General features: G+C 47.5%; 1 protein-coding gene across 1 annotated transcript in view; it reads left to right on the top strand.

Annotated features, from left to right (window-relative positions):
- LOC144732225 (secretagogin-like) overlaps positions 1–25,255 on the top strand; it is a 59,712-nt gene that overhangs the window by 13,139 nt on the left and 21,318 nt on the right. Inside the window, exons 4-6 of the mRNA XM_078613625.1 lie at positions 3,811–3,903; positions 16,998–17,087; positions 22,991–23,047. Of these exons, the coding sequence (XP_078469751.1) occupies positions 3,811–3,903; positions 16,998–17,087; positions 22,991–23,047 (240 nt within the window). The remainder of the gene's footprint in view (positions 1–3,810; positions 3,904–16,997; positions 17,088–22,990; positions 23,048–25,255) is intronic.

Raw genomic sequence — 25,255 nt, 5'->3', positions numbered from 1 at the left:
CATTCAAACGCGCCGCTCTCAACCAGGCCCACGGTCTAAATAAACAAGTGGAATGCTCTTTGATATTATTCGGTAAAGTCACGTAGGAAAAAAAAAATGAAATAAAAATAAAAACAACTAAATTGTCAACGTGACACTTTTTTACTGATTGGCCGTGTCGGGTGGTGGAGGTTTACGACACATTTATAAATAACGCCATCTAAACCCAAAAAACGTTGATTATGAATAATATTGGTCGCGAAAGCCTACGTATTAAACTAACTAAATTTAAATTAAATTACTAAATTAAAACAACTATTTTTTTCCTACGTGACTTTACCGAATATGGATTCTTGCAGTCACGAAAACTTCAAATCTGGAATTAAACAAGTGGAAGCGTCGAACTCTTATCTCTCTCTCCCCCTCGGTCTCCATACCGTGCTGGCCTTTCTATACGTGGCTCACGAAGAAGGCCCATTGCCTGAAACATCGGCCTATTCCTATGTATGTGTAATTATGTATCATTACGGCAGTTCACGCACATTGTGATTCAGCTCACACGCTTGTGGAGCCTTCCCGGCGCAAATCTGCCACTCAAAGCGCCATCGTAACATCGATTCTTAAACAGATATATATCTGTTTTGAATTCTATACAATGAGAAAATATACTGTGTGTATATACAAATCAATAGCTGTATAGATTTTAAGCCCACAGTTCCGTTGACTAACGCGTTTTTTTGTTTGTTTTTGTTAGTTAATGCTACTCGTGCACCATTGCCAAGTCACGAACTCGTTGAATATGATGATGATTTTTAATATTTGAGCTGGATTTCTTCGGGAAATCTGGTTTCCTCCGACACGAAACAAATCTTATTCTTAAAAAAAAAATTAAAACTCAATAACGAATCAGGCCAGACACCCCCCCCCACCCCCCTCGTCTTGACGCACTGCGCCACGCCTGATTAAATAAAGGATCGCAGCGTTATTCACGGTGCGATATGATTTTGATTAAAGCGAAGCGCCACTCAAGGGGAGATATTCGCCAGGGAGGTTTGCAGCGGCGACACATTGAAGGCCGTCTCGACGGCAGAGCGCGCAGATAAAGGAGCAGCCCCGCAAACTACCCGCTCTGGACACCGCTCGCCCCCAAACATCTCGAATCCAGCGAGATGTTTGGCAGGAAATCACTTCGATTTTGTCTGGGATTTTAAACCCTCCGGTCAGTCAGCACGGTCGGCTGCGTACGATGCGAAATAAGGTTTGGACGCACACTCTCCTGTTCTCCTGTGACGCGGTAGTCGTTGTTGCGTGCGCGCCTGAAGAAACGGCGCGTGATGTAACAATCGCGTTATAATGGATCGTGTATAATTTAGGGGGTAGATCACAGTCCGCGATAACACGTGAGAATTGCACGCAGGCCGAACAAAGGCGGAGGTTGCGCGTGGCTAGCATCAAGAAGCATCCAGCAGTATCCCACTGCCTTGTGCGACGATGCTACCCGCTTATTCCAAACTCGCACTGCAACGTGGTTCCGTTCGCTTGATCGCGTTATACCCAATTCGCATCCGCGTTATATATAATAATTTTGATTATCAGGAAGCATCCAGCAGTATCCCACTGCCTTGTGCGACGATGCTACCCGCTTATTCCAAACTCGCACTGCGACGTGGTTCCGTTCGCTTGATCGCGTTATACCCAATTCGCATCCGCGTAATATATAAATAAAAAAAACCTTTCCCCTACAATACATTTATCATCGCGTTACAGGAGAACAGCTTTGTTAGACACGTGCTTATAACATACAAAAAGTAAACCCGGTCGGCTCGCCGTGAGGATGACGTCTCTGTAGGGCGAGGGGGGTGCGCGTGGGAAGCTGTCGAAACCTTGAGGCGTGGTGGAGAGGGCAATTAAATGGAGGAGTTCAAAGACATCGACCCCCCCCTGCCCCCCCCCCTCCTCCTCCTCCCACGGCCACCGCCGAGGGAGGCCGCCCTCTAACGAGGAGGAGATGCCTCCCCGCTCGGTGGGAGAGCCCAAACGGACGCATCGGTCACCCCGTGACAACGGCGACGCCGAGGGCCAAATTGGAATAACTGTACGAGCGGGTTGGGCTAGGGCAATGGAGGTGGCGGCGGGTAAGGTGCGAGGTGAAGGAGCAGCCCTGCAACAGCCTCGCTCGCGTCACTGCCGACGGAAGGTGCGCTGCCATTCCGCTCGTGGGAGCTCGGCTGTGAGGGGTCCCTTTGATGTCGGCCTTCGCTTTCCACGCCGGTCACGTGTCTTGGAAGGGTGGTGGGAGCCAGCCACACTGGCTCCCGGTCATCGGCTGACTGCGGCTGTGGCCGATTTCGCTGCTGGGTGGACAGAGGGCAAGGGGAGGGAGATTTAATAAACTTAGCACTCCCCCCCCCACCACCACCATTGTGTTTGCTGCCGCGCCGGGAGATTGAATCTAACCGGCGCCAAACGAGAATTTAGCTGCTTTAAATCTCCGCACGGTGAGCCGCTTCGTTGAGCTGACAATCGTGGCCAGTTCCAGTGTGGCGCTTCGCTAAGCGGTGACGAAACGCGGCTAATGGGATGTATTTGTCTCCACTCCTCTTATCTGTGAAATGTAGCTGTTGCATACCTCTTAAGCCCTTATCAGCTGCCTGCCTTAATGCAGACCACATTCAGACCTTGGTCGCCCCGTGCTTCGTATAAATCTCAACGTTCATCCTACAAAGTCCCATCACAAGGGAGAAACACATGGAAATGGACAAAACAATTTGTTTTGCCCGTATTGAAACGGCTGTAAGCCGTGTGGACCTGCAGACTCAATTTCCCCGTAGAAAAATACGCGGTGAACCGTATGGGTTGACAGGTAAGCTGTTGGGAAAACCACTGCACAGTGACTCTTGTTCGAACACCTTTCAAGTAAATACTTTTATGATGATGATGATCCCAACCCTGACGCCTGCTGCTGTATATTTGGAGTTTGCGCGTCTCTCTCTCCGTGGTCGCGTAGATTTTTACACTGGGTCCTCCGGTTTTTCCCCTCCACGTTTAGAATCAGCATCACCACGCGTTTAGAGTAATTCGCTGCTGCTATAAATTCCCACGTGATTATGATGATGATGGGCCCACTTCGTTGAGCCATCATTTGTGGCAAAGTCGCTTCTGAAAAAAGAGCTACAGACCTCATTAGGGCGTTACATGGTAAAATAAAAAAAGTTGTTTAGTTTAAGTGCAGTGCTCCGCTAAACGTTGATGAATGCCGCTAATGGGATGCATTTTTCTCCACGACGTCTGAGTAGCGCCGCTTATTTGTGAAAAATGAATTTTAGCTGTTGAGAAACCACCGCTTGGTGACTCTTATTCGAACACCTTTTAAATAAATTAGTACTTTGATGATGATGGAGATGATGATGATGATTCCACAACGTCTTGTTGTGCTTTGCAACCGAGTTCCACGTTTAAACTCAAACTAAACTCCATTGGAACCTCCTTTGCCAGTAGCTAAATATGATAATTGTTTTTTTACCCTTTTATCTGGCAACAAAACTGACACCTTTTTTTACAAGGAGTCATGTTTGCATTGACCACAATACCTGCGGTCGGAATGCAAACAAAAAACACAACTCTGATAATGTATGCACTGTCCTTGAAATTGATTGGTCCACACCGAGACAGCTTTTCTTAGAGCCTAGTCTCACATGGTGTTGGACCAGATGACGCAAAAAGCCGCACAACTCAAAGACAATAACTCCAAATACACGGCAGGCGGTCAGAGTCGTTGTGCAAAATGAACGCTGCGATTCGCGTGAACCGCTTGGCGCGTCCCCTCCGCAGAGCGACCTTGGCGACAAGGAGCTGTACGATGTCAAGAGCAGGTTCATGGAGATCTACGACGTCACGTCCGATGGCAAGCTGCAGCTGCAAGAGGTGAGCTCGTGCTTTCGGAATTTCCATTCTTTGTTTAAAACAAATGTTGTTCAACGAGAGCGGTCGTACTCCTCAACAACCACCACCACCACCACCCCCTCCCCCCCGTAGTTTGTCTAGGCGAGTCTCTGTGTGTTTGCCGTGTCACAGAGATACTGACTTGGGTTCAAGCCCCAAGTCAGTTTGTGTCTCTGTGTCTTGCGTAATGAGGCTCGGAATGGCCGTGTCAGAGACGCTGAGTCAGAACCATTGAGACCTTGGGCTCGAACCTAGGGTCTGAGTGTGTCTTTGACTCTCTTAATGAGGCGCATAATGGCCGTGTCAGAGACGCTTAGACAGAAGTATTGAGACCCTGGGTCCCAACCCAGTTTCAGTTTTCAGTTTCATTTATTTGGTACAGTATAGCCCTGTGAGCCATTCGGCTCTTGAATCGGGTGCAACCGCAACAAACAAAAAACTAAAACATGAACAAGAAAACATTTTAAAGTGACTTTGCGCAAACAGAAAAATCCAGGAAAAACAGCAAAGTCTTCCAGAAAAAAGCACCGTACACCAACGCTGTGCAAAAATCCCAGTGGGATGCAAGTCAAACAACAGCAACAACAACAACAACCACAAGACAACTTAGATTAAAGCCATCATTCTAACTCCGTACTACAACAAACAAACATGGCCAAACCAAAAAACCTTTCGAAATCACCAAAATAAAGCCATGAGAAATGTAACAGTGGTCATAGGAACTGTGACCGAAATTTCACAATAAACGACATAACAACATGTACTACCAAACCCTGTAGCCATAGCTGGCTGCATGAGTCACTCCACAACAGCAGCAGGAGCATCAGTAGGAGTATCAACATTTTTCAACGCACCTTTAAAGATCAGCACACTAAATCAAAACAAAAAATCATATGTTGCAGCGGTCATCCGGAACAAAAACATTTGATTTCAGGCCACTGAATAGCAGTAGCAGCTAGGGGTGTACAACTCCTCTAGAGCAGTTTTGAGTGAAGATCTCATAGGTAGTGATTCAAGTTGCAGTTTATTGGCAATTGCATTCCAGACCTTGGGGGGCCTCAATAGCAAAGGCCCTTCCTCCAGTATTTGTACGGCAATAAGGAATGTAAAGCTGGTAAATGAGTGAAGACCTTGGGTCACATTTGTTCTTCGAAACAGAGAGGAGATGCAGCAGGTAGTCTGCGGATTTTTTAGTAAGTACATTGTGAATAAATAAGATCTGGTGCACAAACCGTCGAACATTAAGAGATGTTAAGTTTGACCCAATGTATAGATCACAGTGGTGAGTCATATATGGGCATTAATTCTAGATTTGAAGCTTTCGTGACTGCAAGGAATCATCTTCTTAGGTTTTTTCGGTAAAGTCACGTAGAAAGTAAAATACGTCGTGATTTTTGTTTTTTTATTTTATTTTACTTTCTACGTGACTTTACCGAAAAAACCTAAGAAGATCATATATGGGCAGTTCAATGCAAATCTTAAGGCCGAGTGATAAATTGAGTCAAGCTTCTTCAGAGAGTATAATGCAGCAGATGCGGTGCTGTTTTTTTTCGGAATCTAGATTGTTTGAGATGTAATAGATTGTTGTCGGACAGGAAACTGCTAACCAGGGTCTGGGTGTCTCTCTCACTTTTTTAATGAGGTTTACAATGGCCACATCTGAAACATAATGGCCGTGTCAGAGACACGGAGCCAGCACCACCGAGTTTCTGGGTTCGAGCCCCGGGTGTGGGTGTCTCTCTTTCTCTCTCTCTCTCTCAATGAGGTTCAGAATGGCCACGTGTGAGAGTGTGAGACACTGAACCAGACTCGCGATGATTCTGGATCAAAGCTACGGTGCTTAGTTTAACAAAACAGATGCACTCTCTCTAGGAATAGGGGTTCATAAAGGCCACGGCAGAGCAATGACTCGTATGTATGTTGAACTTCTTTCGCACCGTACGTAGCCAACCTTGCTAATCGGAGGTTATCCAATGCAGTCGTCTGGAAATGAGTTCAGTTCCCGTACTATACACAAAACGCGTTTTGCGTATTTTTAAATCGGACGTTTTATTTTGACAGCCCTTTGTCAATCCTAATGGAACGATTCCTTTGTTGTGGAAACTTTCTGTCGTTGTTTGTTCACTTTATTGTGGTGCCATTTCTTAAGTCGTTTATTCACTTTTGATTTCAGTGGTAGTAGCAGTAGGGGTTTAATTCGCTCGGCAGTGGCTGTAATATGGGATTTGGTGAATATACAATTAATGTACAGCGTTGTGGGATGCTGTTGGCATGAATTACGCTTCATCAAATGAAAGTATTATTATGAATCCACTGGTGAATGGCAATACATTCTCATAATAATTCACTTCTTTATCCAGGGGAGCCACACTGAGCCCTGGAACTTTCTTTCATCAGGGTCTTGCTGCCGCTTCGTTGGGTTTCTATTCGTATGATATTTTCAGCCGAATAATGAGGAGTCTTGCCGCTAATACAAGTGGGGAGGAAACCGGGGCACCCGGAGAAAACCCATCGGCCTTGCGAGAGGGGGCAACGCTCTATCCCCCACGTACGGATGGAAACAGTTGGCGAATTGGTCCGCTCGCCGATTAATTAGGAGTCTTGCTGATAATACAAGTGGGGAGGAAACCGGGGCACCCGGAGAAAACCCATCAGCCTTGCGAGAGGGGGCAACGCTCTATCCCCCACGTACGGATGGAAACAGTTGGCGAATTGGTCCGCTCGCCCGATCCGCCGTCTCCTTGCGAGCCAGGGTACGGCTCCTTCACGACGTCCACGGGAAGGGAGTTTCACAACCCATCTGTGTGGTGCTCCACGAACCCTTCTCGAACCACATCGGTCATGGGGGTGCTGTGTGAGCGTACGTCACCACGCGCTGTGGAGATTCAAATCAAAACTGATTTTTTTTCATTGCAGTGTTTTTGAATGAACCAAATTGTACGCACGCTCGATACGAATTGGTAAGAGGGGGAGGCCCAGTTCTGGTTCAGGCATCGCTCGCCACTGCTGTTAGCCGTGGCCAGGAATCAAACCTGGTTGGCTGGACTTGTGGCACAGTGTGCTAACCACTGCGCCACTGCTCCCCAACAAACACAGGCAGGTGAGCACACTAAAGTCAAATCCCGCACAGACAACACAACATGGGACCATTCGCGTCTAAGTGGCGGTGGCGTCACCACAGTGCGTGTGCCAGGCCCAGGTGCAGTTTCTTGTTTCTTCACGGTTTTGTTTAACCAGGTGAGAACTCAAGAAACCAGGACGGGGCCTTATTTGCAAAAGTGACCACCTGGGGCTTCGGTCTGCCAGTCGGGGAGGATGATCGGTGCTCTGTGACCTAGCCTAAGGGCACCCCCGTGGCAGCTGTCCCTATGCATCGGTCTGCCAGTCGGGGGCGATGATGCCCGTGTGTGATCCCAGTTGAGTACATTTGCGGTGTATTTATGCATCTAATTATTTATTGGCACACGGTGGTCCCGGCGCTCTCGACCGAAAGACGTCGCGGCGTTCTTTAGCGTCCGCCGGGAACCAAGACGGCGCGTAGTAGAAACGTTTTCGTGCGATTGCATAGCGCCGCGGTAATAACCGGCGGCGGCGGGGGGAGGAGGGGGAGGGTCGACGGATTCGGCATCGTCAACCTCGGCAACGAGTGGCGAGCGCGGCACCACTGGGCCGTGACCTCCCCGTCGGAAGAGGGCTCCCTGGCGCGAGGTCGTGGGGCAGGCCCAGGTAATTGACAGAAATGACTGGCAGATTCACCACCTCTGCTCCCCACGACTGTCACACACAAACGCGCATGCACACACGCACACACACGCGCGCGTGCACAGATGCACGGCAAAGACAAAGGTTCACCGTATAGCCTTTAACAGACTATTAGGGCAAGTGCTGTCGGCGAACGCCTATGAAGGGCGGTACGGCACACGAAGGGGATGGGTGGACAACACCACCCAAGTGATGATGTTTACACAACGCAGCAGGTACTCATTTAAGACTGAGTCGACCTAGGGGAGACACAGGATCGGTTGAGAAAATCGTCACCGATGTTGTCCATGAGTGGGAATCGAACTCGGGCCGCCGGTTTAGTAGTGCAGCGCGCTAACCACTACACTCATACATAATGCATATACACACACGCATGCATCTGCACATGCACGCACAGAAACACAGCCAGACAACAGACAGATGATTACTGTTATAGTACCACCTATAATTACTTACAGCGTTTGGGGATTAATTTATTCCTGAATATTTGTCAAGTCGCTGGTAGACTGCAGTAGGTGGCACGTGACTAAGTAGAAGCCACAGTCATCACGAGATGTATACTGGATGTGGTGTGCAGGGTGAGGACATCATATAACATCGCTGACATGCACAGACTTGTCTGGCATTAATCCCTGACACGAGTGAGCATAAGGAATGCCCTAAAATAATCTACTGGGGTTTTTTTTATATAATATAATTTATCTATTTATTTTTTTTCGTCTGGTGTAGCATTTAATAAATTTCACATTTTTGTTCATTGACAGTGCTGAAATATTCACGTGTACAGGGGCGAGGCGATCTTTTGACCGAACGGCGCGATCTGAAATGGGAGTTATTAATTTGTATTTTAATTCGTAACATTGCTATTAAATGATGCAGACACTTTAGATATTAATTCGTGGTCATGTCAAGAGGACGTCGCAAAGCAGGGAGATGGAATGAATTAATCAGCTCGTGTGTAGGTCAGTTTAATACACAGTAGGCTTTCGCGACCAATATCATCCATAATATAGGTTGGTTTTTTTTAGGTTAGATCGCGTAAATATAAATGTGTCGTTAAACCCGCCACCACCCGACACTTAGTAAGGTCTGTCGCGTGGACAGAAAGTGCCAATTCGTTACGAGTACAGCACACTGGCGCGTTGGAGAGCAAAATCCACAACATCGGCGGGTCTAACGACGCATTTATATTTACGCGATTTAACCCCGAAAAACACCTCCCCTATATCATCGCGTGCAGGCGTCTGGGTGAATTCTCGCGCCGCGGGATTGCGAGACGGAGAGAGATCGGACCGCGACCTGGGAGAGGCTCTTTCATCCGACGATGACGACCACCGCGGTGGGACCATTTGAAACGACCTTCCCAACGGCGTCCACGCTTCTCGCCACCAAGGGCGGCCGTGGGCCCAGACATTTTTTTTCGCGAGTTGGGATTGTCGGCGTCGCGTGGCCCACTTAGAACCGCTGCTCTCCCCTCGCACGGCCGCTTACTTTCAGAAACGCAGCCGGGCGCCGAGGAGACGCAGGCGTGTGCGAGTGTTGGCGAGATCCACGCGCTTTGCCGTTTGCACGGGCGGCGGGGGAAGAGTTCACGGCCCGTCTTTAGATCTGCTGCTGGACGAGGTTGCTTGCTTGACCAAGCAGCGCCGGTCCAGTGCGGGTCGCCAAGGGTGTTGTTTGACCATACTTCACAACGCTGGTCGCGTCCGATGTCAGTTGAGGCCGGGAATAGATTTGAGCGCGGGTCGCCGGGTTCGCCGCGAGATGCGCCGGGCGCTGCCTGTAGCGCCACCACCACGGGTTCTGCCAAATAAATAAAATGTTATTGATTTAATAATGTAGGAGGTATTACTTTTTGTGATATCCCTCCCACGCACGGTGTCTTAGGTAGGAGGGCGCGCGTGTGTGTGTGTGCTCGTGTGTGTGTGTGCTCGTGTGTGTGTTGAATGTGGGGAGCGGTGGCGCAGCGGTTTAGCACGCTGCGCTACGAATCCGGTGATCCGAGTTCGATTCCCGCTGACGATCAACACAAGTGACGATGATCTGAACTGGCCCTGAGCCTCCCCTAGGTCGACTCGGCCTCAAATGACTACCCAGTGCGGTGTGTAAACATCAGCATTGGGGAGACAAAGGCGGCTAGGCGTGGTGTTGGCCACCCGCCCCCTTGTGTGCCATTGGCCTTAATAGTTGATCGTTAATGTCACTTGCCCTAACAGTCTGTTACTAAACTATTTGTTTTATTTGACCAGCTAAGGCCCACTGAGCTACGTAGCTCTTCTTCTGAAGCGATCTGGCCACAAATGATGGCTCAACAAAGTGGGCTTATCATCATATGGAAATGTATAGCAGCCAAATACTCTAAACGTGTGTTTCTAAAAAACCAGAGGACTCAGAGAAAAATCCACGCTACCACGGGGAGAGAGACACGCAAACTCCAAATATACAGCAACAGGCATCAGGGTCGGGATCGAACCCACGACCTTCTGCATACCAGGCGAGGTAGTTTACATCTCCTAGCCACCGTGATGATGAGAGAGACACGCAAACTCCAAAAATACAGCAGGCGTCAGGGTCGGGATCGGGATCGAACCTACGACCTCCTGCATACCAGGCGAGGGAGTTAACATCTCTCCGCCGTAGCGCCCCAAAGGTTATATGGGGGATCTTTGTCTTTGGTGAGGAATGAACGGGTCTGTGCGAGCCTCACTGTAATTAGAACGCATGCAGCCAAGCATTGAGAGGCTACATTTGGAACATCAATCACGTGGCCTCTTAAAAAGCTTGCTCACAGCTGTTGGTAATAATTTGGTTATTTAAATCGGAATGCAAATCGCATCCCCCGCGTATGTTTTTTTCTGCCGTCCTCCGGAGCGAAACGATCACGTAGCGGACTACTAGACGATCGCAAACTCTGCGATGTGTGTCGATGTCCGACGTTTCAACCCCCGCGCGCTGGGAGCTTCTGCAGGAACTGAATTCTACAGGGGTGCTTCAAAAAAAATTGTTAACACTTCTGAAGATTTGCAATAATACCACGAGAAATGGGCCTCCGGACTCTGTAGACGACCTCGAGACGATTCCAGACACGTGGTGACAACGATGGCGAACAAAGTGGAGACTGTTGACTTTTTGAAGCCATCAATATTCATTTGTTATCATGTTACAGTGCATTATCCGTTATTTTTTCCATTAAAAACGAGAGTCCCATGTGAGTGATAATTGTTTTTTACCCTTCTATCTGGCATCACGTGATGTTTCTAAGGTTTGTTGAGTTCTCATCTCCCATCTTCTTGTTGTTGTTGTTTGCCTCCGTGTAATTTACCGTTGTCTGTGTGGGCTGTGTGCTTGGTGTCCCCCTGTATGTTCCCTCGCTGTGTGTTGTGCCCCATTTCCACCTGATGATGATCGATTGTGTTGCGTTCGAAACGTCGTGATTTATTTTAATTTCAATTAGTGAAATTTTATTTTATCCATTGGAACCTCATTTGCCAGTAGCAAAATATGATAGTTGTTTTTTTATCCTTTTATCTGGCAACAAAACTGACACCTTTTTTTACAAGGAGTCATGTTTGCATAGACCACAATACCTGCAGTCATAATGCTCTCATACTCTGATGGTGCATTGTCTTTGAGTTGTGCGCCTTTTGGCGTCATCTGGTCCAACCCATGTGAGACTAGGCTCTAAGGAAAGCTGTCTCGGGTGTGGACCAATCAACTTCAAGGACAGTGCATACATTACCAGAGTTATGTTTTTTGTTTGCATTATGACTGCAGGTATTGTGGTCGATGCAAACATGACTCCTTGTAAAAAAAGTGTCAGTTTTGTTGCCAGATAGAAGGGTAAAAAACCAATTATCATATTTTTTACTGGCAAATGAGGTTCCGATGGTCCCATGTGAGTGTTAACATTTTTTTTGAAGCGCCCTGTATGATCAGCTGTTACTCGTGGCTTCTTCCGTCTGTGATCGCCCGCCCCGGCAAAACTCGCCCCTCGTCTTCCGCTGGCCACGCCACGCCACGCGCGTGGCCTGCCTGCTTATCCAGCACTGCGGAGGCGGCAGCAGCAGCAGTAGCAGCGAGGGGTTAGTGGATCACTGCGCACGAATATCGCGAATCTCCGTTCACAACGTGCGAGTCGACGGAGGTGCCACGTTCCCCGGCTCGCCGGGAGAAGGCGGCACGGCAAAGCTGCGGGCGAGCCTCCGTGTGCCAACTGGCACGCGTGGGTAACGAGTTGGCACACGTGGGTAACGAGTTGGCACACGTGGGTAACGAGTTGGCACATTAATAGAGGATCGCAGAGCTCGGGAAACTGCCTTCCCCGCCCGTCCGCGGCTTCTCCTTGCGACGCCCCCGAGTCGTCCACCCCCCCCCCTCTCTCTCTTCGAGAGCGAACGCTACGTCAGACGTGACGTCACAAGCGACGTCACAAGCGACGTCACACGCGTCGTCACAAGCGACGTCACACGCGTCGTCACACCGCGGCACGCGGCGGAGAAATGTGGCAGCAGCACGAGCTCGAAAAAAAAAACGACGCAGATTGAAAAAAAATGTTTTACATCGCTGGGGGGGTCAAAGTTCGCGTGAAATAAAAAGCGAATTTTCACTTTGATGAATTGTAATTGTCTCTAAAGTGAAGAGGGTTCATCTCTCTCCACTCAAGGGGGACAACGTTAATGATAATAATGATAGCGAGGTGGTGATTGGAGGTGTTCGCGTGGTCCTGAGGTCATGGCTGCCATTGTACTCCAGCCGGTTGCAAGATGTTCTTTGTACAACAATGATGCCGTTCATTATTACAAATCTGGTCTTCACAAAAGATAAAGTTGCCCCCCCCCCTCCCCCGTATAGCCTTAGATGCCGTCCATAAATGACGTCACGCACCTGGGGGGGGGGGGGGTCAGAAATTTGTGACGATGTGTGACGAGAGGGGGGGGGGGGTTGAGAAATGTGACGTCACATCAAAATGCGCAACTTTAAATAAATGTAGACAACACGTTTTACTTAATTAAATAGACCTTTTAATAAATGTTTTCTCCTACAACATCAGAGTGCAGCGCCACATTAAATACGTACTACAATGACAATAGCTTAAAGCGGTTTGAAGCATGTTTTATTGTTGGGGGGGGGGGCAGAGCTTTGTGACGTCATATTTGAGGGGGGTCTGACTTTTTGTGACGCCGTGTGACGAAGGGGGGCGGGGGGGGGTCAAAAATCGTCCAAAATCGCGTGACGTCATTTATGGACGACCCCATAACAGACTTTTGAGGCAAGTGCTTTGGCGTCATCTGGTCCAACCCATGTGAGACTAGGCTCTAAGGAAAGCTGCCTCGGGTGTGGACCAATCAACTTCAAGGACAGTGCATACATTATCAGAGTTATGTTTTTTGTTTGCATTATGGCTGCAGGTATTGTGGTCTATGCAAACATGACTCCTTGTAAAAAAAGTGTCAGTTTTGTTGCCAGATAGAAGGGTAGAAAAAAAACAATTATCAGCATTGACTCCGGTTTACGCTCGGCCGAGCGGGGGTGGTGCAGGTCGACGCTTTCACAGAAATGTGCGACCGCGAATATCGAAACGACGTTAAAATCAAAGTTTATGCTGTTAAATCCTTTATATTAAGTTCGCTTGCTTGCTTAGGACCGTGCAAAACTTTCGGTCGTTTTTAAACCCACTTCCCGTGATCCAATCGAGCTGACATTTTGCACACACACTCGTTGTGCGTGACAATGAATTTTCGTGAAAATTTTTCCCAAAATTTTACACTGTTTAGGGAAAAAAAGTTAAATATTTACTTACCAATTGGTTAATGCTGGCACACAATCATCTGACCCATAGGTGGCAGCCATCTCAAGCCATGAGGACGAGAGGACTCTAGCCGCCCCGATGCCACGCATATAAAGGATTTATAGTGAAAACTTTGTTTTTACGGGTTAATTTTTTTATTTGTTACGGGGTCGGCTGAGAGGCTACGGGCAAAATAGGGCGGTGGCGTTGGTTGACGTTCAAGTGACGACGTGATTGCAAAACGACGTTAAATCAAATCGATTTGATGATAAAGTGACGGCGTGATTGCAAAACGACGTAGGAGTGGGAGGAAGACGTACATCGGCATGTGACTGTAATCTGGAGGATCACGGTACCTGTGACAACGCTTTTATTATTGTACCGGAGATCGTGGTGGGGGGTTGTTGTTGTTGTTGTCGTTGTTGTTGTCTCTTCTTGTGGTTGTTGACGGTGCGAGGCAGCAACTAAATGTATGCAACTGTGTATGAGTTGGGGGTGATGGTGGTGGTGGTTTATACACCGGTGGGGAGTGAGTGAGGGAGGGGTGGATGTTGTACAATTATGGAGATTCGGGTTTAGCAGAGGTCGCCACGCGCCGGTTGAGCCCCGCTCCCAGCAAGTGAAGTGTGATTGATGAGAATTGTAAACTATTATTATATTATTATTAATTATTAATATTAATCGTCGTCGTTCTCGTGTCTCTCTCCCCTCGTTGGCTACGCGTGGGGAGTTTTGAGCGGTGGCTAATTAGGCACAGCAGGAGGAGGAGGGCCTCTGGCCACGACGATTTGTTGACTTTAACGCGACCGCCGTTAAGAGATTCGTATAATTTACAAGCGATATTATGAGGCGCGATTGGTTTTCCTGGGTTTATACGAGTCGTGTAAGCACGGTATGATATCTTCTTGGTTATTTCGGTAAAGTCACGTAGAAGGGAAATAATAAAATAATAAAAATAAAACATAATAAAATAATTCTCACGACGTTTCGGCCACAATGCAAGCAGCCGTCCTCAGGTGAAGAACAGGTCTGTCGACAAGACAGGGTCTGAATGACGCTGTTCTTCACCTGAGGACGGCTGCTTGCGTTGTGGCCGAAACGTTGTGAGAATTATTTTATAATGTTTTATTTTTATTATTTTATTATTTCCCTTCTACGTGACTTTACCGAAAGAACCAAGAAGATGAATCCCTGCAGTCACGAAAGCTTTAAATCTAAATTTCACGGTATAATAGTCATCGTGAATGCCACTTTTCCATAATGTAGTTTTTTTTGGGGGGGTTAGATCGCGTATATAATAATGTGTCGTCAAACCCGCCACCACCCGACACGGCCAATTATTAAAGTTGTGTGTCACGTAAACAGGACGTGCCAATTCGTTACTAGCACATCCACAAGCGCCCGACAGAGCCGAAACAACAAATGAAGTTGTCACGTAGGCAACAAGGGTTCAGAATAATAATATGAATTTCATCTTTGCAAGTTAATCCCTCTCACCGAACATAAAAGTAAAATGATTCATCTTCTTGGTTCTTTCGGTAAAGTCACGTAGAAGGGAAGTAATAAAATAAAAAAAATTAAACATAATAAAATAATATAATATAATGTTTCATTTTTATTATTTTATTACTTCCCTTCTACGTGACTTTACCGAAAGAACCAAGAAGATGAATCCCTGCAGTCACGAAAGCTTTAATTCGAAATTTATTTATTTTATTATGTTTTATTTTTATTATTTTATTACTTCCCTTCTACGTGACTTTACCGAAAGAACCAAGAAGATGAATCCCTGCAGTCACGAAAGCTTTAATTCGAAATTTAATTATTTTATTATGTTTTATTTTTATTATTTTATTACTTCCCTTCTACGTGACTTTACCGAAAGAACCAAGAAGATGAATCCCTGCAGTCACGAAAACTTTAAATCGAAATTTTATTATGTTTCATTTTTATTATTTTATTATTTCCCTTCAACGTGACTTTTCCGAAAGAACCAAGAAGATGAATCCCTGCAGTCACGAAAGCTTTAATTCGAAATTTAATTATTTTATTATGTTTTATTTTTATTATTTTATTATCTCCCTTCTACGTGACTTTACCGAAAGAACCAAGAAGATGAATCCCTGCAGTCACGAAAGCTTTTATTTGATTATCTTTTATTTTTATAATTTTATTATCTCCCTTCTACGTGACTTTCCCGAAAGAACCAAGAAGATGAATCCCTGCAGTCACGAAAGCTTTAAATCGAAATAAAATGATTTACCTCCCAAGCAGTGAACCGTTATTCTATCGCCATCGGTTCGCGCCTTGAGATTCATTCAATTGTTTGGCTCCTGTAAATGTCCACACGATGAGACACTTCTTCGAGCTATCATTAGACACATGAGAGTTAAGAGCTCAGCGGAGGGATTTCTTAAACTTGTAAGATAAAAAAAATATTGACTTAAAACTTTCGGGACTGCAGGAATTCATATTCTTCGTTCTTTCGGTAAAGTCACTTAGATAGAATATTTTTTTAAATAAAAAATATAATTAACAATATTATTTTATTTAAATTTGCTATCTACGTGACTTTATCGAAAGAGCCAAGAATATATAAATTCTAGATTTGAAGCTTTCGTGACTGCAATGATTCATACTCTTAGGTTTTTTCGGTAAAGTCACGTAGGTAAACAAATAATTAAATTAAAATTAATAATAGTAATAATAAAAATAAGATAAAAAATCACGACGTTTCGGAGGCAACACAAGTCTCCGTCATCAGGTGGGACCATCACAGCTAAAATTATTGTATTTAAGGGCTGGTCTTTTGGAATTTTCCTCACTTGATGCAGTAATTTTAGCTGTGACGGTCCCACCTGATGACGGAGACTTGTGTTGCCTCCGAAACGTCGTAATTTTTTATTTTATTATTTTTATTATTATTTCTATTAATTGTAATTTTATTATTTGTTTACCTACGTGACTTTACCGAAAAAACCTGAGTATAATATATAAAATATAGTTTAGTTTCATTTGCATGTTTTTAAAAGTGATGTGTTTACCTTTCCCCTCGACACGTCGGCTTTCCCGACCAACACCATCCATAAGAGGTTTTGTTTTTGGGGTAAGATCGCGTAAATATAAAAGTAAACAAAACTGTAAACAGAAATATTTGTTGACCTTTCTTATCCTCTGCACTCCCTATCGTGTTTTCGTATTTGTTTATTGTTGTAAAGTGTTGACGCCGTGCCTCCTACTGCACATCTGTTTAAAAAAAAAGTATCAAGCGATTTAAAGCTTTCGTGACTGCAGGGATTCATCTTCTTGGTTCTTTCGGTAAAGTCACGTAGAATGACTGCTTGCGTTGTGGCCGAAACGTCGTGAGAATTATTTAATGATGTTTTATTTTTATTATTTTATTATTTACATTCTACGTGACTTTACCGAAAGAACCAAGAAGAAGTATCAAGCGCTTTACGGCTCATCGGATTTCTCCCGCAGTCTAAACTCAACTCTCTGATTTCTGATGTTGCTCCCATTGCAGGTAGCGAACATGATCCTTCCGGAGGAGGAGAACTTCCTGTTGCTCTTCCGTCGTGAGAATCCACTGGGCAGCAGCGTGGAGTTCATGAGGGTAAGCGAGACGAAAGCCCTCCGATGTCACCGGCGCGTTCAAATGACGGCCTCACACCGCTCGCCACCCACCGACCCCCCCCCCCCGCCCATCCATCCAGCAGTGGATTGAACCAAGGCCGTAGCCATGGAGTCAACATTGGGGGGGACCAAATCTTTCAGGGGGTCCGGGGGTCCCCCCCCCCAGAATTTTTTTTTCTAAATTTTAAAACGAATTTCCTGCCATTTCCTGCCTAAAATATGAAGAAAAATCACTAACACACAGGATGGACTTTTATTTATGTTTAACAATAATGTCTAATAGTGTATTGTATTACATTTGCTCTGTTTTTCTTTGATTTACCTTTTCTTGTTTCATTGTATGCAATGGCAGAGATTAGGGATTCATCAAGTACAACCATAACCACAATCATATACACAGAAATGTATTTTATAGCAATATATTGGGGGGGGGGGGAACATTTTAATTACGGCATTGGATTGAGCATTCGACCATTCGCTGAGCGTTCTGTGCCGTAGACAGGCCCGGGCTCCAGCGCATCTCGGATGGGCGCAGGCCAATTCCCAGTGAGCACGGATCTCCAGGGCAACGTTGGGTTAAGAACGTTCGGCCGACGTTGAGGCAACGTTGCCAATTAGTCACTCACTCAACTTCTTCGGTTTTTTCGGTAAAGTCACGTAGGTAAAACATCAAAATGAATGAAAATAAAATAAAATAAAATAAAAAATCACGACGTTTCGGAGGCAACACAAGTCTCCGTCATCAGGTGGGACCGTCACAGCCAGATTAGCTGCATCAAGTGAGGCAATGATTCAAGATGTAATCCCTTAAAAGCGAGTTGAGGGGGGGAGGAGAGGGAGGGGGGAGCTCATCAGACTATGGTAGCCAATGAATGGAACGTATCGGGAGGGAGGGGGGGCGAGGCCAAAAGGGTGGGCGACGGCGTGCAAGCGATTGTGCGCAAGCGGCTAATTACTGCACACGCCAACACAATGGAGCGATTATGCGCAAGCGGCCAACTGCCGCACACGCCAACACAATGGGCAGAGAGGGGGAGGGAAGCTCTAATACACATGATAGACAAAAGAACGAAAAAAAATCTAGAATCACTCACTCAACGTTGGCGCTCAGTCAAAAGACAAAGATCCCCCGTATAGTCTTCATGGACTGTTGGGGCAAGTGCCGTTTAGCTAGCCATCGAACAAAGAGGGGATCATTTCATTGCGCGGCGCTTTCAGATGCGCTTCTGCGGCCGTCTGGAACGCTCTTCAGATATTAGGAAGCCACATGGAGCTGTGCACTTTTAAATCATCGTCTAGATTGAAAACACTCATTTCTTTAGCAACTGCTTTTTTGCGTTTAGTTTCCTGTCCATCCCCCGCATCTCGGATAATTAGCGCTGTTGGCTACGTACGGTGCAAAATAAGTTCAAAGTACGTACCTACATGAAGGGTAGGCACGGCACACGAAGGGGTGGGTGGGTGGCCAGCACCACGCTCGGCCCAATTCTGTCTCCCCCTTTGGCGATGTTTACCACCCCGCGGCTCTAGTTACTCAGTTTAGCTGGGGCGGTAGTACCGTACAACGCCCCCTTTGCTCACGTGACAACCTCATACATTGCCTGCTGTGTCTGGTGGAGGAGGGGTTGACGACACACACGTTACTTGCGTGATCTGTTTGCGTACGACCACTTAACCCAAATAAATTGTTGTTGGTAGTAGTTTTTTTTTTTACGTGAGATTAACATTTTGTTAAATTGCCGTGAGCCTTAGCGGATGAAGTGGTATAATGATCAACTCCATGCCAAATCACTTGACTGTGCCGATTTAAATTCATCATAAGCCTGTCCTTTGCCAAATGACTTTAAATAATGAATTCATCGGCGGTGGAGTGGTGGCATTGCGGTTTGCGCTGCGCTGTGAACCCAGTCGCAGGAATTCTATATAAACTAAAATATGAAACAATGTTTTATTTTACCAGGTAAAGCCCCACTGAGCAATGTAGTTATTTTTCTGAAACAATCTGGTCACAAATGATAGCTCAACGAAGTGGCTTATCGTGTGGAAAGTTATAGCAGCCAAATACTCTGAACGCGTGATGTTAATCCTCAATGTGGAGGGGAAAACCGGAGAGAGAGAGACACCGCAAACCCAAATATACAGCAGCAGGCGTCTGGGTCGGGGTCGAACCCACGACCTCCTGCATACCGAGCGAGGTAGTTAACATCTCGCCACCCAGTTTGAGAGGCCGTCATGTTGACAGTCTCAGCGAAACAAAGTTGTGGGCTTGGGCAGGGCACGGTACTACGGCCGGTAGTCGAGACTTAGTGACGGAGGGGCAACCAAGAGAGGGGAAACGCGCCCTACGAGAAACACGTCCACTGCGGAGATGGAGCGGTGGGGATCATCTGGTGTGTGTGCAGGAGCGAGATGGTGATGATCATCTGGTGTGTGTGCAGGAGCGAGACGGAGCGATGGTGATCATCTGGTGTGTGTGCAGGAGCGAGACGGAGCGATGGTGATCATCTGGTGTGTGCAGGAGCGAGACGGAGCGATGGTGATCATCTGGTGTGCGTGCAGGAGCGAGACGGAGCGATGGTGATCATCTGGTGTGTGTGCAGGAGCGAGACGGAGCGGTGGTGATCATCTGGTGTGTGTGCAGGAGCGAGACGGAGCGATGGTGATCATCTGGTGTGTGTGCAGGAGCGAGACGGAGCGATGGTGATCATCTGGTGTGTGTGCAGGAGCGAGACGGAGCGGTGGTGATCATCTGGTGTGTGTGCAGGAGCGAGACGGAGCGATGGTAATCATCTGGTGTGTGTGCAGGAGCGAGACGGAGCGATGGTGATCATCTGGTGTGTGTGCAGGAGCGAGACGGAGTGGTGATGATCAGCTGGTGTGTGTGCAGGAGCGAGACGGAGTGGTGATGATCAGCTGGTGTGTGTGCAGGAGCGAGACGGAGCGGTGGTGATCATCTGGTGTGTGTGCAGGAGCGAGACGGAGCGGTGATGATCATCTGGTGTGTGTGCAGGAGCGAGATGGTGCGGTGGTGATCATCTGGTGTGTGTGCAGGAGCGAGACGGTGTGGTGATGATCATCTGGTGTGTGTGCATGAGCGAGACGGTGCGGTGATGATCAGCTGGTGTGTGTGCAGGAGCGAGACGGAGTGGTGATGATCAGCTGGTGTGTGTGCAGGAGCGAGACGGTGCGGTGATGATCAGCTGGTGTGTGTGCAGGAGAGAGACGGAGTGGTGATGATCAGCTGGTGTGTGTGCAGGAGAGAGACGGAGTGGTGATGATCAGCTGGTGTGTGTGCAGGAGCGAGACGGTGCGGTGATGATCATCTGGTGTGTGTGCATGAGCGAGACGGAGTGGTGATGATCAGCTGGTGTGTGTGCAGGAGCGAGACGGTGCGGTGATGATCAGCTGGTGTGTGTGCAGGAGCGAGACGGAGTGGTGATGATCAGCTGGTGTGTGTGCAGGAGCGAGACGGAGTGGTGATGATCAGCTGGTGTGTGTGCAGGAGCGAGACGGTGCGGTGATGATCATCTGGTGTGTGTGCATGAGCGAGACGGAGTGGTGATGATCAGCTGGTGTGTGTGCAGGAGCGAGACGGTGCGGTGATGATCATCTGGTGTGTGTGCATGAGCGAGACGGAGTGGTGATGATCAGCTGGTGTGTGTGCAGGAGCGAGACGGAGTGGTGATGATCAGCTGGTGTGTGTGCAGGAGCGAGACGGTGCGGTGATGATCATCTGGTGTGTGTGCATGAGCGAGACGGTGCGGTGATGATCATCTGGTGTGTGTGCATGAGCGAGACGGTGCGGTGATGATCATCTGGTGTGTGTGCAGGAGAGAGACGGTGCGATGATGATCATCTGGTGTGTGTGCATGAGCGAGACGGTGCGGTGATGATCATCTGGTGTGTGTGCAGGAGCGAGACGGTGCGGTGATGATCATCTGGTGTGTGTGCATGAGCGAGACGGTGCGATGCTTGGGTGGATTGTGCCTTCATCGACGCCGCTGCTCACTGACAGCAACTTGACTCCAGCAGTCCGTTGAGGCCACACGGGGCAGCTTTGTCTTTGTTGCATTCCTAGACTGAGAGATGGCGATGGCTTGTGAAGGGGTGCGGTGGGGGTGGAACGTTGGGAAGTGTTGGGGGGGGGGTGGTGGCCTTCATCCAGCAGTGGGTAGATCATGGCGAGTGATGGCGACGATTAGCGAACGCACACGGCGGCTCGAATCAAAGCGCGGATCAGGGAAATCCGAACGCGTTGGGATTTTTTGTTTTTTTGCCGAGCGATTAGTCGTTCGCATTGAGCGAATTAAATGACATATTTTACAACAACAACAACAACAAAACGTGGATCTATTAATTAAACCGAGGTCTGCGCCGCTGGCGAGATAAGCAATGAAAGGTATACGTAGGGCCGATGTATTTTTTTTTTAATAATTCAAATGTAAAATTTTTATTAAATGGATCCCCCACGGTTCGGACGTGGTCTGTGATGAACAGGGACGGTGCGTGGGCTGCGTTGGGAGCCGTGGATGGACCTTGACGAGCTCCCAGGGAAGAGTCTCTAATTAAACAGCGCCTGGCTCTCGATGTTAGAGGGGTGGTGGAAGGGGGGGTTTAGTTGGCTCCCAGGAGCGCCCGAGAGGGATGAAGGGGAATGAGGACATGCGTGACACGTTCGTATGCAAAGAGGGAGATGTTTGAAATGTGAAAGAAAAACTAAGTTTTTTGTTTACATTGTGCGCTCGTCCGCGTGACGATGGTTGTGTATCTCCGTGGTGGTGTAGCGGGTAGCGCTACGCTGCGCTGTGAACCCGGCTACCCAGTGACGATTATTTGAACCGGTCCTGGGCCTCCCCTAGGTCGACTCAGCCTCAAATGAGTGTGGGTGCGGTGTGTAAACATCGCCACTGGGGAGACAAAGGCGGTCGGGCGTGGTGCTTGGCCACCCATCCCCTCGTGTACCGTTCCGGCCTTCATAGGTGCTCGCTAACAGCACTTGCCCCTACAGTCTGTTGAGGCTACACGGGGGATCTTTGTCTTTGTATCTCCGCAGTGTGCGTGCGCGCGTAGGGGAGGGGGGGAGCGGTGGCGCAGTGGTTAACGCACCGCGCTATGAATCCGGTCCCGCTGACGGCTGCCAATGTAACTGACTAATATTTGATCCGAACCTGCATCTCCCCGAGGCCGTTGCGATGTGTAAATATCGTCACTCGGGAGACAAAGGCGGCCGCGCGTGGTTCTGGCCGCCCACTCCCTTCATGTGCGCAATGCCGTCCTTCGGCACTGCACACTAGAAGGTGGATGTCATTAAACTGAACAAAAACGATTTAAAATTTTTGCAGGTAAGGCACACTGAGCTGTGCTGTTCTATTTTCAGAAGTGTCCTGGCCTCAAATGGAAGCTCAACGGGGAGTGGCTTATCGTCCGGAAATTTATAGCAGCCAAATACTCTGAACGCGTGATGTTGATTCTTAATGTTGCGAGGGGAAAAAAATCCACACGACTATGGGGAGAGAGAGACACGCAAACTCCAAATTTACAGCAGCAGGGGTCGGGATCCAAACCACGACCTCCTGTATACCAGGCGAGAAAGTTAACATCTCCTAGACAACGTGGTGATGATGATAATAATGAGAGAGGCATGCAACCTCCAAATCTACAGCAGGTGTCAGGGCCGGGAGCGAAACCACGACCTCCTGCATACCAGGCGAGGGAGTTAACATCTCCTAGCCACCGTGGTGCCTGGAAACAACAACGACCATCTTGCCGTGCCTCTCTCTCTCTCTCTCTCCCTCGTCTCTCTCGTCTCTCTCGTACGAACAAATGCTATCGGACAATGCCGCGTAACACTGTGGCGACGTGCCCCGCGGCGTGTCTCTTTAGATTTGGAGGAAGTACGACACTGATCACAGCGGATACATCTCAGCCATGGAACTCCGGGTGAGCAACACGGGGGAAATCAATCGCGCGGCGTGACGAATTTTAACTTTGCGTTTCACACGACGAGGTGAATCTTTGACTCGCCCTGAGACGCACCCGATCTCGTACGTGTGCTGTTGGGGGTTTTCTCCGGTTTCCTGGCCACGTGCAGCCACAAACTCAGGGATGGAATTGGTCATGTGTACCATTGGAATTGAGTCAAACATCATCCCAATTGAATTGGTCAAACATTCTATGGAATTGGTCAAACATCACACTGGAATTTGGTCAAACATCACACTGGAATTCGGTCAAACATCCCAATGGAATTGATCACACATCCCAATGGAATTCGGTCAAACGTCCCAATAGAATTCGGTCAAACGTCCCAATGGAATTCGGTCAAACATCCCAATGGAATTCGGTCAAACATCCCAATGGAATTGATCAAACATCCCAATGGAATTGTTCAAACATCCCAATGGAATTGTTCACACATCCCAATGGAATTGTTCAATCATCCCAATGGAATTGTTCACACATCCCAATGGAATTGATCAAACATCCCAATGGAATTGTTCAATCATCCCAATGGAATTGATCAAACATCCCAATGGAATTGATCAAACATCCCAATGGAATTGTTCACACATCCCAATTGAATTCGGTCAATCATCCCAATGGAATTGATCAAACATCCCAATGGAATTGATCAAACATCCCAACGGAATTCTGTCAAACGTCCCAATGGAATTCGGTCAAACATCTCGATGTGGCATGGTCCTCTTTTAAAAAACAAATAAAAGGAAAGCAGAGTGCCCGGTGAAAACCAACCACCCACATTCAACCTACTTTCTCTACTCCCTTCCACGACAACCAACTCATCACTCTTGTCGGTGTTGGCTTCAACACGTGGTGATCCTTGTACGATCTGCCAATCCCACCTTTGCCTGCATCCAGTGTAGGCCCCTTCTGCCAGCAGTGGTGGGAACAAACAAAGTGTGGGCTGCACCTTTTACCCTTTTACAGCATTGAACCATTGGTGGAAATTCCACATTCCTATGGCGGGGGCGAGTCTATCTGAATAGGACTACCGCTGTTGACTTCCTCCCCTAGGTGGTGCTCATTTTATCATCCCCCCGCGGGAGGGAGGGATGATTGGCACCAGTCAACCCACTACCGGGAATTAAACCCGCAACCTCCCTGATTGCGAGCCGCTCGCTCTACCCCCCTGAGTGATCATGGGACGTGGGGCCACCACGAGGCGGACGTTGGTGCAACGTTGGCGCGACGTTCGGCTGACGGTTCCAACCGTGTGCCGACGTTGGCCCAATATTTGGCATGTTCACTGGGCCGCTCGGCCACCTGACTGGACATTTTTTAGTATCATATCAGTTTAATACGCGGCAGGCTTTCGCGACCAATATCATCCATAGTATAGGTTTTGTTGGGTTAGATCGCGTAAACATATAAAAGTGTCGTAATTACAACTAGCTTCATCAGGTGACAGCCGTCGCCTGGCGAAACGTCGTACTCAGATTGTAAATGCTGTGGCTTGGCTCTCCATCACACCGGTGTGCTGTACTAGTACACTACACTATACACTACATGACTATACACTACACTATACACTACACTATACACTACACTATACACTACTATACACTACACTATACACTACTATACTCTACACTATACACTACTATACTCTACACTATACACTACTATACACTATACACTACTATACTCTACACTATACACTACTATACACAATACACTACTATACACTACACTATACACTAGTGCTGTACTAGTATACTACACTATACACTGCACTATATACTACACTACTATACACAATATACTACTATACACCACACTATACACTAGTGCTGTACTAGTATACTACATTATACACTACACTACTATACACTATACCAGGGGTCGGCAACCTACGGCTCCGGAGCCGCATGCGGCTCTTTACGGGCTGCTTCTGGACGATATGTACGTATGTACAGTATGTACTCAGATGCATTGCGGCTCTTGAAATACTGAATTTTGTACCGAATTGGAAAGAAATGGCTCTTCTTGTTATTTTGGTTGCCGACCCCTGCACTATACTATACACTATACTATACACTACACTATACACTACACTATACACTACACTATACACTACACTACTATACACTACACTATACACTAGTGCTGTACTAGTATACTACACTA

Source organism: Lampetra planeri, chromosome 42 (assembly GCF_965212315.1).
Source record: "Lampetra planeri chromosome 42, kcLamPlan1.2.h2, whole genome shotgun sequence".
Classification (NCBI taxonomy): Eukaryota; Metazoa; Chordata; class Hyperoartia; order Petromyzontiformes; family Petromyzontidae; genus Lampetra; species Lampetra planeri.
The sequence above is the reverse complement of the archived record's forward strand: the minus strand, read 5'-3'. Positions and strand labels throughout refer to the sequence as shown.